Source organism: Actinia tenebrosa, unplaced genomic scaffold (assembly GCF_029948245.1).
Source record: "Actinia tenebrosa isolate PJP-AT-01 unplaced genomic scaffold, QUT_ActTen_1.0 PGA_scaffold6__47_contigs__length_16458017, whole genome shotgun sequence".
Lineage (NCBI taxonomy): Eukaryota > Metazoa > Cnidaria > Anthozoa > Actiniaria > Actiniidae > Actinia > Actinia tenebrosa.
Genome location: NW_028292583.1, coordinates 11,779,496 through 11,791,927, shown reverse-complemented (window position 1 = coordinate 11,791,927; position 12,432 = coordinate 11,779,496). Strand labels below are relative to the sequence as shown.

Sequence of the window (12,432 nt, the reverse complement as noted above, 5' to 3'; positions counted from 1 at the left end):
ATTTGTGCAGCACATGGCTGCAAAAACTTAAAAAAGAACTGAATATGTAAATAGGATGGGAAACCTGTATAAAATCTTATGATCTCATTGTCCTGTGCCAAATCTCTCAAGCCCAAATTTATTAAGTGCTAATTGTTCTGCAGCTTGCCTCTTAATGTCCTCAATTTCTTTTGCAGCTTCAACTTTAACACCTTTTTATTTCAGTGAGGGCAGCTGCAGTTTCATTTCTACTTTGTTCAAGTTGCTTTTGTGCATCTTGGAACTGTGCTCTGAGTGACTGGACTTGTGCTTGTAGGTCATCCATGCTGAAGGTTGTAGAAGTGCTGGGACTATTATCTTCATTGTCATCACTTTCATCTGTCTGAGTGTCTCTGTAAAAAGGTTTTGAAATTATGATGACACTCAGTTCACACTAAATAAAAAATTATAAAAGACTAAATTATTAAAATTATAAAATTATTTTGGTTAAACCAAAATAAACATCAAGTACAATTCCATCAGTCAAGTCTAAATGAAATGTATTGAAGTAGAAATATGTGATATTCATTACCTATCTACTTGTCGAATTATCTTTCTTCTTGCTTTGGATTTGGTTGACCAGTCAAAGATTGATGGTACAGCTTCTCTTTTTAGCAACTGACGTCCAGAATCAGTGGGAGGATTGTAATCTTCCTCAGTGAAGTGTTTTGAGCACACTCTGGTACTTTTGTTAACCTATTATAAATCAAATGTCCTTTTAATAACAATGTAACTGTATTCAACTATTTTTATCTTCATTACAGTTTTTTAAAGATCCACAGGCAATTCGTATTGTGCATTGATATTGTTAGATTCCTATATACCTTGAAGTGTGGGCCCACATCTCTTCGTATCTTCACCAGCCATTCCTTTTTCAATTGCTCATCCCTTGCACGGCCTGGTAAGCGGTGAAACTTTAAATCAGGATGATATCGAGAATCTCCGTTACACAAGGGAACACAACAATGGTACGAAGAATTTTTCTTGGTATGTGATGGCTCGTCGGGAGTTCTAACATCTACAGCGAATATATGTAAAACATGGGTTAGTCTTGACTTTAGACGTGGAATCACTCTCACAAAAAATAAACAAATCGTCCATTAAAATGCCGTCCAATTACAATCGATCACCATTCACAATCTAAACTGTTATTTTAGAGATTTTAGAAGTCCAATAATTGAAAAGAAACCAAAAAAAAGGAGAGTTTTGAAGTACATACCTTGCGAAGTCGCCATGTTTTTCAGCCGTCGAGCGGGCCGGCGGTGACAATTTTTTCGCGATAACGCGAAGAATATCGTTACCTACTTTCGAACCAAAAATCGAGTCCAAAGTAGAGAATTTAAGATTATCTTACTGTGTTTGTAGATAGGGCAAAAGGATTAAGCGTTTTGAACGATGAAACTATCGTATAAAACCACGCGTGCTTGACCTATTACAACTTTTGTTTACTGGAAGGCTTGCTCTCCAGTTTTGTGTTGCTAAGCGGTATCCAAGCACGTGACCACTAGCTGCAAAGGGCCTATTGTGACCGGAAATCTTCCATCATTAGATATACTTATCTGTCATCTCCCACATACCACAATCGCATGGGTACTTGGATAGGAGAAAGTAATTCGACGAATTGAGACATAACATATTTGAGAGTGCTTTTAGAATCAGTTCTTATTTATCTGTATTTATCTTTGAACGTTTTTAGGTATCTTTTGATATTTCTTGTCCAAAAGAGAGATAACATAATTTTTTCGCCATTCAGCACTGAGAAAAAGCAATTCCCACTTCAATCATATTTAGACAACACGCCAGAATCGTCCAGAGAAATTTAAAATAGCTGAAAATGTAAGTGTTGGTTAACCCCCTTACTGAGGCATGGACAAATATCATTTCAAAGAAAATAATGTAAGCTGCAAAAAAAAAAAGTATTTTAAAGATTTTTCATAAACTATGTTTATTCAGCTTTCAGAAAATGAATACTTTGTTTTTGTTATACTATAAAGCAGAGGAGGAGTGACTACTATCCCACAGTGCATTGCGAAAGCAAGTATATTGTCGAATTTTTTGGCACGTTGATCATTGTGTTCAAGTCACTGAAGCGTTTAGACCAAGAGATTTCTGTCAAAAATATTCTTCAGAATAGAAGACTGTTTCAAATTTCTGCTCCTTTTTGCTCAAAAAGAAGAGTTTTTAAAGCATAGATGCCTCTTATTGAGCATCAACTTTCTTCGTAAGGCTTTTTGCCTGGGCTATTGTTTCAGTCTAACTTGAACATGGCGCTGCCCAAAGTAACACTATAATTATAAAGTCACGCTAAACAAAGATTTATTTCAAGAGAGTTCTAGAACCAAGCATCACATAGAATTAGAGAATTATGTTTTTTATTTAGCAAAATTATAGGCCATTCAAATAATAAACGTTCAGCTTTGCTGTGTTTCTAACAGCCTAACATTTTCTGATTGTAACTGGATGTCCGCCACTAATGGTCAAAGCCCGACTGAGGCAGTCAATGAGAAATTTGATTCAAGTTGTGTTTGTTCGACTTGGGTCATTCTGAAAAACAAAATGAAAGTCTATGTTAGAAACAGAGGCTTAAACAACCACATGACCAGTGATATTGATTCATTACTTAAAATTGGAATAGTTTCGATGGCGAGCGATCTGTAGTCATCAGCATGAAGCAAATGCTTCGTGACAACTATCTTCAGCTGGTAAATGTGAAAATAGTCAAATATAATGCAACATTTCTTGTTGAAAACCTGGGTCAAACTAAGTTCACTTTAAAGCTACAATGACATAACACATAACATGAGATTGACCCTCAAATTATTAAGTTATACATAGAGAAAGATACACCAAACTATCAAAAATAAAAAATCTCCCGAATGACAATAACATTGAAGAAAATGTAATATTATACACTCGTCTATTCAAGTCCAAATTACACCAATGATAAATTATTATCTCCAGAACTTACTTAGTAATGCAGCAAAGTAGAAACATCCCTCGTTACTAGAATAAAAGCTATTTTCGTGTTGCCATTCAGTGAAGGCAGCAACTAGCCGCCATATTGATAATATCCAATCGCAAAGCACTATGGGATAGTAGTCACTCCTCCTCTGACTATAAAGTAAGTTATTTAAGTTCATGTGCGCAGTGGTCATCAACGTATCCTAATACCTTAAGTGCTCTTGAAATGCCCTTGAAAATAGCAAAGCTGCTGGATACTCCTTGAATAGTCCTTGAAATTGCTACAGTTCCTTGTTTATTATGATTATCTTAAACCTAATTTTTGTTGACAATTGAAGGGGTGAAAATGAAAATGGCTTTGATGCCTCAAGTGAATTGCATTAACAGTCTGCTGTGTGTTCAAGCAGAAACTTTAATTCCACTTTGTCACTGTGAGGCTAATTTAATTGCAGCTTTTTTTTTACAAGAGCATGGTATTTTTTGGCACAAATATATATTTTTGGCTTTGCGGGAAGCTACGCATCCTTTAAATGCGTGTGCTCAAGCAGAAATTTTAGTATAATATGGAATAAAAACCATTGCAGTATTATGAAACCATTGTGTGCTCAAGCAGAAAATAATATAATATGGGTACCGTTGATTCCATGGATACCCCCCTCTTGATCTGCCACTTCATTGACAGTCTCAGTTTTCATAAGTATTTGGTTTCAATCTTACATTTTCATCCTTCTGTTTTCTTTTTTTCTTCGTGCTGATAACCTCTTGTCTGATGAGTACTAAATCTATTCAATCTTATAATGCGTCGAGCTGAAATAAGTCGCTGGCGGACTTGTAACTCGTCCGAAATATGAGGAAAAAGCCTTGGATGACAGAAAAACTTTCCCGTTTTCCTTGATCTTCCATTCTCAAACTTAAAATATTGTTTCTTAAAAAGGAGAAAAGCTTGAAAAACGAACATTAAATCCATATTTTCGTCTAAATCTTTTTTGACAAAAACAGAATGTCGATAGGTCGTAAAAGCAAGTTTACCTGTAATGTGAGGTTTGTTTTGGCGTGTGGGATTGTAAAGGCGGAAACAAACCTTGACAGTGACCACCTATCATGATTGTAAAGCACCTTTGATTATCCATATATAACTGAACTGTGCAGTATAAATCATAAATCATCTTATTTATTGCTGGAAAGAGTGAAGCAGGCGCTAATGTCAAAAAAAAAATCGACAAAGTGTCCTATCGATTTTCGAAGATCTTTTTCTTAACTGTCTACGTGCACAAGAAGACGACAAACAAGCAGGCCATCAGCTTTAAGCAGGTAAGTTCTAATGGCCCACCTGTCATTCAGTGATTGGATAAGAAAACAATTTCAGTCCTTCATGAGTAAAATGCTTAATCTGGCTAGCTCCAGACAATTCTAAGAAACACAGCAAGTCTCAATGTTTACTGATTCTCTTCATTTAACATTTTCCTTTAAAATCGACCAGGAATTTCAAGCTTGGGCTGCCTGTGTTTTCACAATACGCAAGACAACATGCAGACTGATTTCATCGTAAGATTTTGATTGATCACAAGAAAACAAAGTTAAAGAAAGAACACCCACTTATTTAGCTACAGATACCAATGTGTTGCCACTGTTCCTCGTCTGGTAACGAAAGAATGCAATGAGGAAAAGAGACCTCAGGGTGCACAACGATGCTACAAGGAATAATCCGGAGAAGAAAACCAAGACATCACAAAAAATGGCTCTTTTTAAGGCCACATTATGGTAGGTGTTTTATTGTAAAATGATTTTTTGAAAGCAGTCCACCCCCTCCAGGGGTGAACCACAAAAAGGACAGATTGCTACAAAGGCATCGCGTCCATGGGGTATAGGGACTGTTGACCAGAATCTGTAAAAAAAGAATGTCAATAATGTAAGTATATATATAAATTCTAAGTATAAATGCAATAGATGTAAAAGATAAAAAAAGATAAGGATTTATTCTTGGGGATTTACAAGGGTATTCCATAGTTACTGGCCTGTGGCCTCAGAGCAAACATGTCCACAAGGAACAAAGGCATGAGTTGGTACCAGTTCTCCTTTATAGAAAGCTCTTTCAATTCCAATTTGCAGTATAAAGCTGCTTACCTGCAACCAATCAATCAAATTTACAGTTATGACTTATCAAGTATCATTAACAGCCAGTGTAAGGAAGCCATGTCGGCAAGGTCTCGATATGGGGGAGGGGGTAACATGAAACTGCAAAGCGCGGGAAAAAGGTTTTGAAAACAAAGCTGCGCTGCGTACGTGACCAGCAGCGTTCGAATATTAAGATGTTTAGAATGCAATCTTTGTTTCTGTTTTATTACGCCAACCTTAAGTGCACTTTTAAGTCACATTCGAAAGAACCATAGAAACGAGTCCAATTTTCATGTCCTGTGTGGTATAGATGGTTGTGCAAAGACCTTCAAAAATTTTCTCTTACAGAAATCATTTTATTCGCAAGCACAACATCACGAATGATACACAAAACGATTCAGAAAATGATGACTCTGGTGTGTTTGAGTGCTCTAGCATTAGTGAAGCTGATCTGACGAACGAGGAGGGACAAGAAATTTAAGGTCGGGCAGACAATGGACAATTCGACGCACAGCGAGAAGCCGAAGAAATGAAAAGGGCAAATGCTCTTTCCCTGCTGGAACTTAAAGAAAAGGGTCAAGTGCCTCAGACAATTATAGATAAGTTTGTCCAATCTTCCACAGAAATCGCAAGAAACAGCATTGCAATGTTGAAATCTGGCTTGACTCTGCTGGAATAGATTTCGGTGCCGTTCCCGGACTTAAAGAACTGTTTGATGAATCAAATTTGGCAATGAATCCATTTCCTGATATCGAGAAGGAACCACTGCAGTATAGATATTACAAGGAACATTTAAATCTTGTTGTAAGTTGTATGGAATGGAATGCAGACCATCTTGGGAATAAAAGTACTGCTATTGACAGAATATACGCCTAATTGTTTTTATGTAAGGGTGTATTTGAACTATTTCCCTTTTTTTTAGGAGCAAAAAATAATTCTTGGAAGATATCACACCAAAGTAAGACGAGGCCATAGACTTAAAAACATCCAAAAAACCGATGATGCCCTCTATATTCCATTACTTGAGTGTCTGGAGCAACTTTTAAATGATGACTCTATAGTGGAAGAGGGAAAGAAATAGTGAGTTAAAAAGTGTAAAAAACAAACCTTTTTTCAAATAAATAAAAAATCTCGATTTTGGGTTGCTAGTAAAGTGCTACCTGGCCAGCTGTTATGTATACGAGGGGGAAAGGTGGGGGGGATTTTACCCAAATTTCAAAGCCCAATCACCCAGCTTGCAGTATGTTTTTGCCCAATTCGATTTCCCTTTTTAAAATTATTATTTTATTATCCCAGTCCTGGAGCATCTAGTCAGTGTTTGTAACACACATCTGTAATATTGTCTGACTTATACTTGTACATATACATGAATATAGGTAGAAAACCTGCATGGAAGATATGATGATTTGCTGTGTGATTTTTGTTTAAAGATGTTTTTAAAACTCACCCCTTGTTTGGAGCTGATCCATATGCACTACAAATTCTTCTTTATTTTGATGAGCTGGAAGTATGCAATCCCCTTGGTTCAAGAGCAACAACACATAAAATAGGTAACATTAGCCACATGTATGACACCTTAACTGTTGCTAAGCAATATCTACACTATCTAATTCTGCATCGCAGTACAAATTGATCTCAAAAATGAGGCTGAGATATATTCATTTGTATGAAGTGCAAGATAAATTATTAATTCTTATAAAACTATAAAACAAATATCATAAGTTACTGCGTAAAAGTGAAATGACAACAAAAGAACACAATAGAAAAGAGTTAACTAGCTTGTATAAGGCTGGCGTGTATTTCACGGGTTTATGAAAAACCACTCTAATTTGAAATAAATAAAATAAGGACAAACATGTTTATTAATGTGCTGTATGTATTTCTTATGTAGGTGCATTCTATTATACAATATGAAATATAAAACCAGAAAACCGTTCACATTTACATACTATTCAGCTTCTTGGACTGCTTCCCAATAAAGACATAAAAAATTATGGAATAGATCCTATCTTGGAGGCCCTCATGAGTGATCTACATCTTCTAGAAAGGGTAGGTCTACATATGCAATGATGATAAATGTGACATTATTTTAAGCTCTCACATTAAAAATGAATTAGGAAATAAAATTTTACTTCTGTGATATCTTTTTTTAAGGATGATGGCTATGAATTCACTATTGTAGGAGAGCCAAGATCATTCCGGGGAACTATTGCTCGGGGGACAATCTTGGGTCCCAACTTTTAGGTGGCTTCAAGCAGGGCTCCAAGTCACATAGAAAATGCAGAGTTTGTATGGGTGATCCTGAAGCAATCAAAACATATGTATGCAATATCTAAAATAGTTAATTGAAATATAATTCTCATAATTTTTCTTTTCAGAATATGTAAAGCATTTAATGTTTTTTATTGCTTACTTACTTTTTTTCCAATTCCATGAGGGTAACTTTCTTCTAAGAACTACAGAAAGCCATAGTCAACAGTTCCAAAGACTTGAATTGGGTGAACATTTCAAAAAGACCTATGGCATTAATCAGAACTCAGTTTTAAACAACTCCTTTCTATTTTACTCAAAAAATAGAGTCAAAACTACTCTGGTTGTTTCCGTCAAACATTAATTGAAAACAGTTTGGTCTATTTTCTTTATCTAAAAATTTAAATTTACTCCAGCATTTATAATGTACTCTTATGTGCTAATGTTGAACTGTTCAACATTTCCATAGAGTTACTTTTACTCGGAGGAATACAAATTACTCTCGGCATGGTTAAAATAACTCTCTTTTTAGAGTAATTTTAACTCTCAAGTTACTCCACTATGTAGAGTAACTTTAACTCTTTTGGTAGAGTTATATCAACTCCTGAAAAATAACAGTGTAAAGTAGAGTCAACGTTGCCTAAAGTATACGAGGAGTAAGCACTTTTTTACTTTTGAGTAGTCTTATTCATAGTATTATCAATATTTATTTAAAACCAAACCCTAAAAATACAACTAATTCCTTTAATGTTTGTTTACATTGGAAGTAGTTCATTGAATGTATGAGAAATTGTTTATCCTATTTATCATTGACATTGAATCAGTAAACGATTTAAATCAGTAAAAAGCACTAAAAAGGTGAACAGCAATTTAACAATAATAAAACAATGGCCGATTCAATTGCTTTGCTTTCAGTAAAAAGCACTAAAAGGTGAACAGTAACTTGATAATAATAAAACATTGGTCGATTCAAGTGTTTTGCTTTCATTGAAATGTTCATTTAATGTTTGCGTATTGTAATCATTTATCTTATTGATGATTTTCATGGAATATCCGCAATTAACTATGAAAATTGGTAATCACTTAATGGTAAACAGTAACATAACAATATAGAACATTGGTGAACAGAAGTGCTTTGTTGTACAAGGAGTTCAATGTTGCTCTATAATAGTATAAGAAAACGTTTGGTGATGACTGTTCGTTCAATTTTCCAACAAAACGGCTTTGATTACAACGCAAGTATTCTTTATATACATTACTTGAATGTTGTCAAGGAAATCTGAAGAAATTCGGCAATATTGTTCTCCTTTATCGTAACAACTTCTGGAGTTAAAAGATGTGCCAATATCTCATTTCCAAATTTAAGGAATATTGGATCGTCAGTGTTATGAAGTTTAACTTCTACTTTCAAGGTTAATTCAAATGAGCACTTACCTCCCTTCATTGTACTACATCGTTTGCACTTCACAATTTTAGTAGTGCTTCCTCGGTGAATCTTTCTGGAACATTTATTGCATTTCAAATATTTCTCGAAGTGTTCGATTGTTAGAAGTTGTTCGATTGTTAGAAGTTCTTCAATGGTCGCCGTTCAAGTTCTTTGTTATCCACTAGTGGGGTAATTAATGTGTTTTCAAGAGTGGAGAGTTTCTTAGATTTTGTTCCACACGCACATTTAAAGGATGCATGTGGTAAACTTCTCCAAGGGTGAATTTGTCGATGTTTTCTTCCCAAATGTCAAACGGAATAGATCCAGTGTTGTCCGTTAAAACGCCATCTTGCAACTTCAGCTTCTCGTTGCCGACGACTACGATGTTTTTTTTAAATGTATTGGTAAGGCTGTTGCATTTTAATTTTATCATAAAAGAACAGAGAATACATGTGCTTTGATCTTTTTGTAGGCTAATTCTAATTCTAATACAGGTGACGCAATAAGATGGAAAGGATATCAAAACCCCTGTGTTTTCACCGTTGTTCAGTATGATATCTCTGAGAATCGATTTGCTTTGAAATACTTCAGACAATACTCCGTCTATAGTGAAATTCTACTCATAGAATCCCAATAAACAAAACTAATACGAAACAATGACACAACACTCCTTTGTTTGGCACAATGAGAAGTTTAATCCAACAGAAGAAAAATAAGGCCTGGTTATAAACTTCTCAAACCTCCAAACCCGCCAAACAAAGGAGAGAAGTGCGCATCGTATGTGCGACTTGGAATTTACACGACATTGAGAACTCTAAGTATGATTTATAAGCCTCTGAAGCCCAGTCCCCATACACTTGAATAAATTCTCCCGGTATTCCCGTCTTAAAGGCCCAGGTGGTAGCCCCTCTTCGAAATGAGTGACCGCGATATCTTTGTGCGTGAGGGATTCCCGCTAAGGTCAATCTATCGCGAAACTCTCGAATAAATATCGACTTTGTTAGGGCAAATGACTGTCCTGCTGAGTCCAGTAAAACGAAGGCAGGCATGTGGGGTCTGGAAGGGATAAGCTTGCACATAACATGATACAAATGTACCGGACAAATGGGTGACCCAGGGATAGGTAACAGAGGAAGTGAATGAACTCGTTTACCGCACTGCATCGTCTTAGACCACGTAAAGGAGCAACCCCGCTGAACATCTGCTTATGTCCTCTCTACATAAATGCACCTGGGATCAAATTTCTTAAGTGACGGCGGGACTATGTTAGACACCCTAGCAAAGAGAAAAAAGGTGAAGCTGAATGCGCACAACAAAACAACATCCCGTTCATTAGAAAAGTCGCAGTTCTTAGCTATGGTCAACAGCAATTCAGGGGTGGCTGGCAGGGCACGGACTGGAATATGCCGAGCCAGGCGCTCTATACCCCTAAGGGTAATTTTGATCTCGTAAGATTGGAACTGCGACACAGATTCCCCGAGGATAATGTGTAAAAGCTTAACACCGCTCAAATAATTGCGGACAGACTCCGGTGTCATGTTACGAGATAGAAACTGACAATATAAGGATAAAACCTCGGTTAACACCGGAATGGCACAAAAACTAAAATAGTTACAAAATAAGACGTAAGCACGCCATTGCGTCCTGTGGTTCTTCTGAGTCCCTTCAGCGTAAGCTGACCTTTGTGTCTTTTGTAGGTCGCGCTTGAGAGTCACCATCTCCACATCTGTAAGACAAGTCAAAATTCAATGCTGAATAAGAATAAATCATTTTCTACGATAATATCTGTCATGACTGCTGAATCTGTTAACTGCTTAAACTGTTGCTCAGCCGTGTGGTTGAGATGCCAACGCGATAAACAATCAGCTATGTGATTGTCGTGAGTTGAAAGATGAATAGCGCTAAGCTGAAATTGTCCCAGCGCGGTACACAAGCAGATCTCCCTAACACATTTAGCTAGCATGCTGTCCTTCGTTCTCCCGGAATTTAGAACCGCGACCGCTGCTTCGTTATCGCAATACACTGTTATGTTCAAGCCCTTCCATCTGTGACCCCATAACCGTACTGCCACCATAACTGCTATCATTTCCAATTGATGGATAGGCAACTGTTCCTTCAAGATAAATTCAGGAAACTTTGCATGAAAGTAAGAGTCTCCTGCTAATCCTCCGCAACCTGTCACACACGCGTCGGTTGAAAATACTTTATCTGGAGCTGACCAATGTAGAGACGGGATAAGAGAAACTCCGTTATATTTTCGTAAGAATCGTTGCCACCACCGAAGATCTTTATGAAAACCTGAGGTCAAACGTGTGCGATAGTGATTGTGTTTCAACGAGCATAACAGTTCCAACATCCGATGAAGAAAAATCCTGCTCGGTCACACACATTTTGAAATGAATACTAGCTTGCCGAGTAAGGACTGCAATTGTATTTTTGTACAGCTTGTTTTATTCTTCCAACCGTTGAGCAGTTCTTCGATCTCCTTAATGCGGGATTGCGTTACGGACATTGTCATCGCTATAGTGTCAAATTGAACCCCGAGACAAATTACCGACGTACTTGGCGGGCATGCTTTTGACGTTGACTCCCTGAGGCCGAGGTCACCGAGCAGATTACCTAGGGAATTGTACGCTGTCCATGCTGTGTCAGGTGACTCGATTCCCATAAAGTCATCTAAATAATTGAGAACATTAAACCCGTGTTCCCCACATATATCACTGCATGAAATAATGGATTCACCATAGGTGCAAATATGAAGTGAATTTCGCGGTCTATATTTGCTTCAAATTCGCGCTCATCGAAAAAGTGACTCAAAAATGATGTTTGATGTGAATGTGAATTTAAGGAAAAACTGATGCAAATGTATATCTTTGCATCATTTTTCGTCATGTTTCATAGCCTTTGCTAGTATCATGTTTTTCACAGTTTCACGCAACTTTGCTTTAAATTCGCGCTCTTTGAAAAAATGGCTTGAATATGATATTTGATGTCGATGTGAATTTAATGTAAAACTGATGCAAATTGATATCTTTGCATATGTATCCATTATGTTTCGTAACCTTTGCCACACAGCTATACATAACTTCGCTCCAAATTCGCACTTATTTTTTAAAAGAAAAGGAAGAGAATATTATGATATTTGATGTAAATGGTAATGAAAAGCATAATTGATCTAGTATCCCCCCCCCCCCCCCCACCACCACCACCCAAAAAACCACCCAAAGACGTTTGTACGATCTTGTGTGCATAATTATATATTTTAAAACAATTATTCACTGAAGGTGAAGTTATATAATAGGAATATCACAAGACATTTTAGGGACCACAAGCACGTACTGGTGGATATGTTTTCGTTAAAAATCTTACTGAATCTTTCTGCCAAGAGGTTTTAAGCTTCTAAGCCGGCAAAGCATCCTGGTCCGGGTACGTTTGTCCACTGCCCATGGTCCTTTGCGATCGTTTTTATATTGTCCGATCCCGAGTCGACTACAACTAGCACGCGGAGTGTCTTTTTACGAAAATAAATGAATTCCTCTAATGACACGCAAGGTTTGAGACGTTCTGAATTAATAACTGAACGGTAAGTTGATCTATATTTAAAATGGATATCAGAAAATATTATTAAAACATGTAAGCTAACATGCATGCCATACCATGGT

At 36.7% G+C, this 12,432-nt stretch overlaps 1 protein-coding gene, 1 long non-coding RNA gene and 2 pseudogenes across 3 annotated transcripts; 2 read left to right on the top strand and 2 right to left on the bottom strand.

Moving 5' to 3' along the window:
- Nucleotides 1-102: 102 nt before the first annotated feature.
- On the bottom strand, nt 103-1,308 carry LOC148906091 (THAP domain-containing protein 2-like). 2 transcript variants are annotated; one of them, XM_089038605.1, is made up of 4 exons: nt 1,238-1,308; nt 843-1,036; nt 551-714; nt 103-371 (listed from the first exon to the last, which is right to left on the bottom strand). In XM_089038605.1, the coding sequence occupies exons 1-4, from the start codon at nt 1,251-1,253 to the stop codon at nt 185-187; spliced, it is 561 nt and encodes a 186-aa protein (XP_088894731.1). In that variant the 5' UTR covers nt 1,254-1,308; the 3' UTR covers nt 103-184. The 2 variants fall into 2 exon arrangements, with proteins under 2 accessions (XP_088894731.1, XP_088894732.1); XM_089038606.1 differs by having other exon boundaries at nt 250-412.
- A 3,458-nt stretch (nt 1,309-4,766) lies between these two features.
- LOC148906090 (uncharacterized) lies at nt 4,767-6,285 on the top strand (annotated as a pseudogene).
- Nucleotides 6,286-6,404: 119 nt separating this feature from the next.
- On the top strand, nt 6,405-8,301 carry LOC148906089 (uncharacterized). The gene is made up of 3 exons (XR_016121484.1): nt 6,405-6,644; nt 6,986-7,143; nt 7,249-8,301. It is a non-coding gene; the product is annotated as an uncharacterized LOC148906089 (long non-coding RNA).
- A 2,207-nt stretch (nt 8,302-10,508) lies between these two features.
- Nucleotides 10,509-12,186, bottom strand: LOC148906088 (uncharacterized; annotated as a pseudogene).
- Nucleotides 12,187-12,432: the final 246 nt, after the last annotated feature.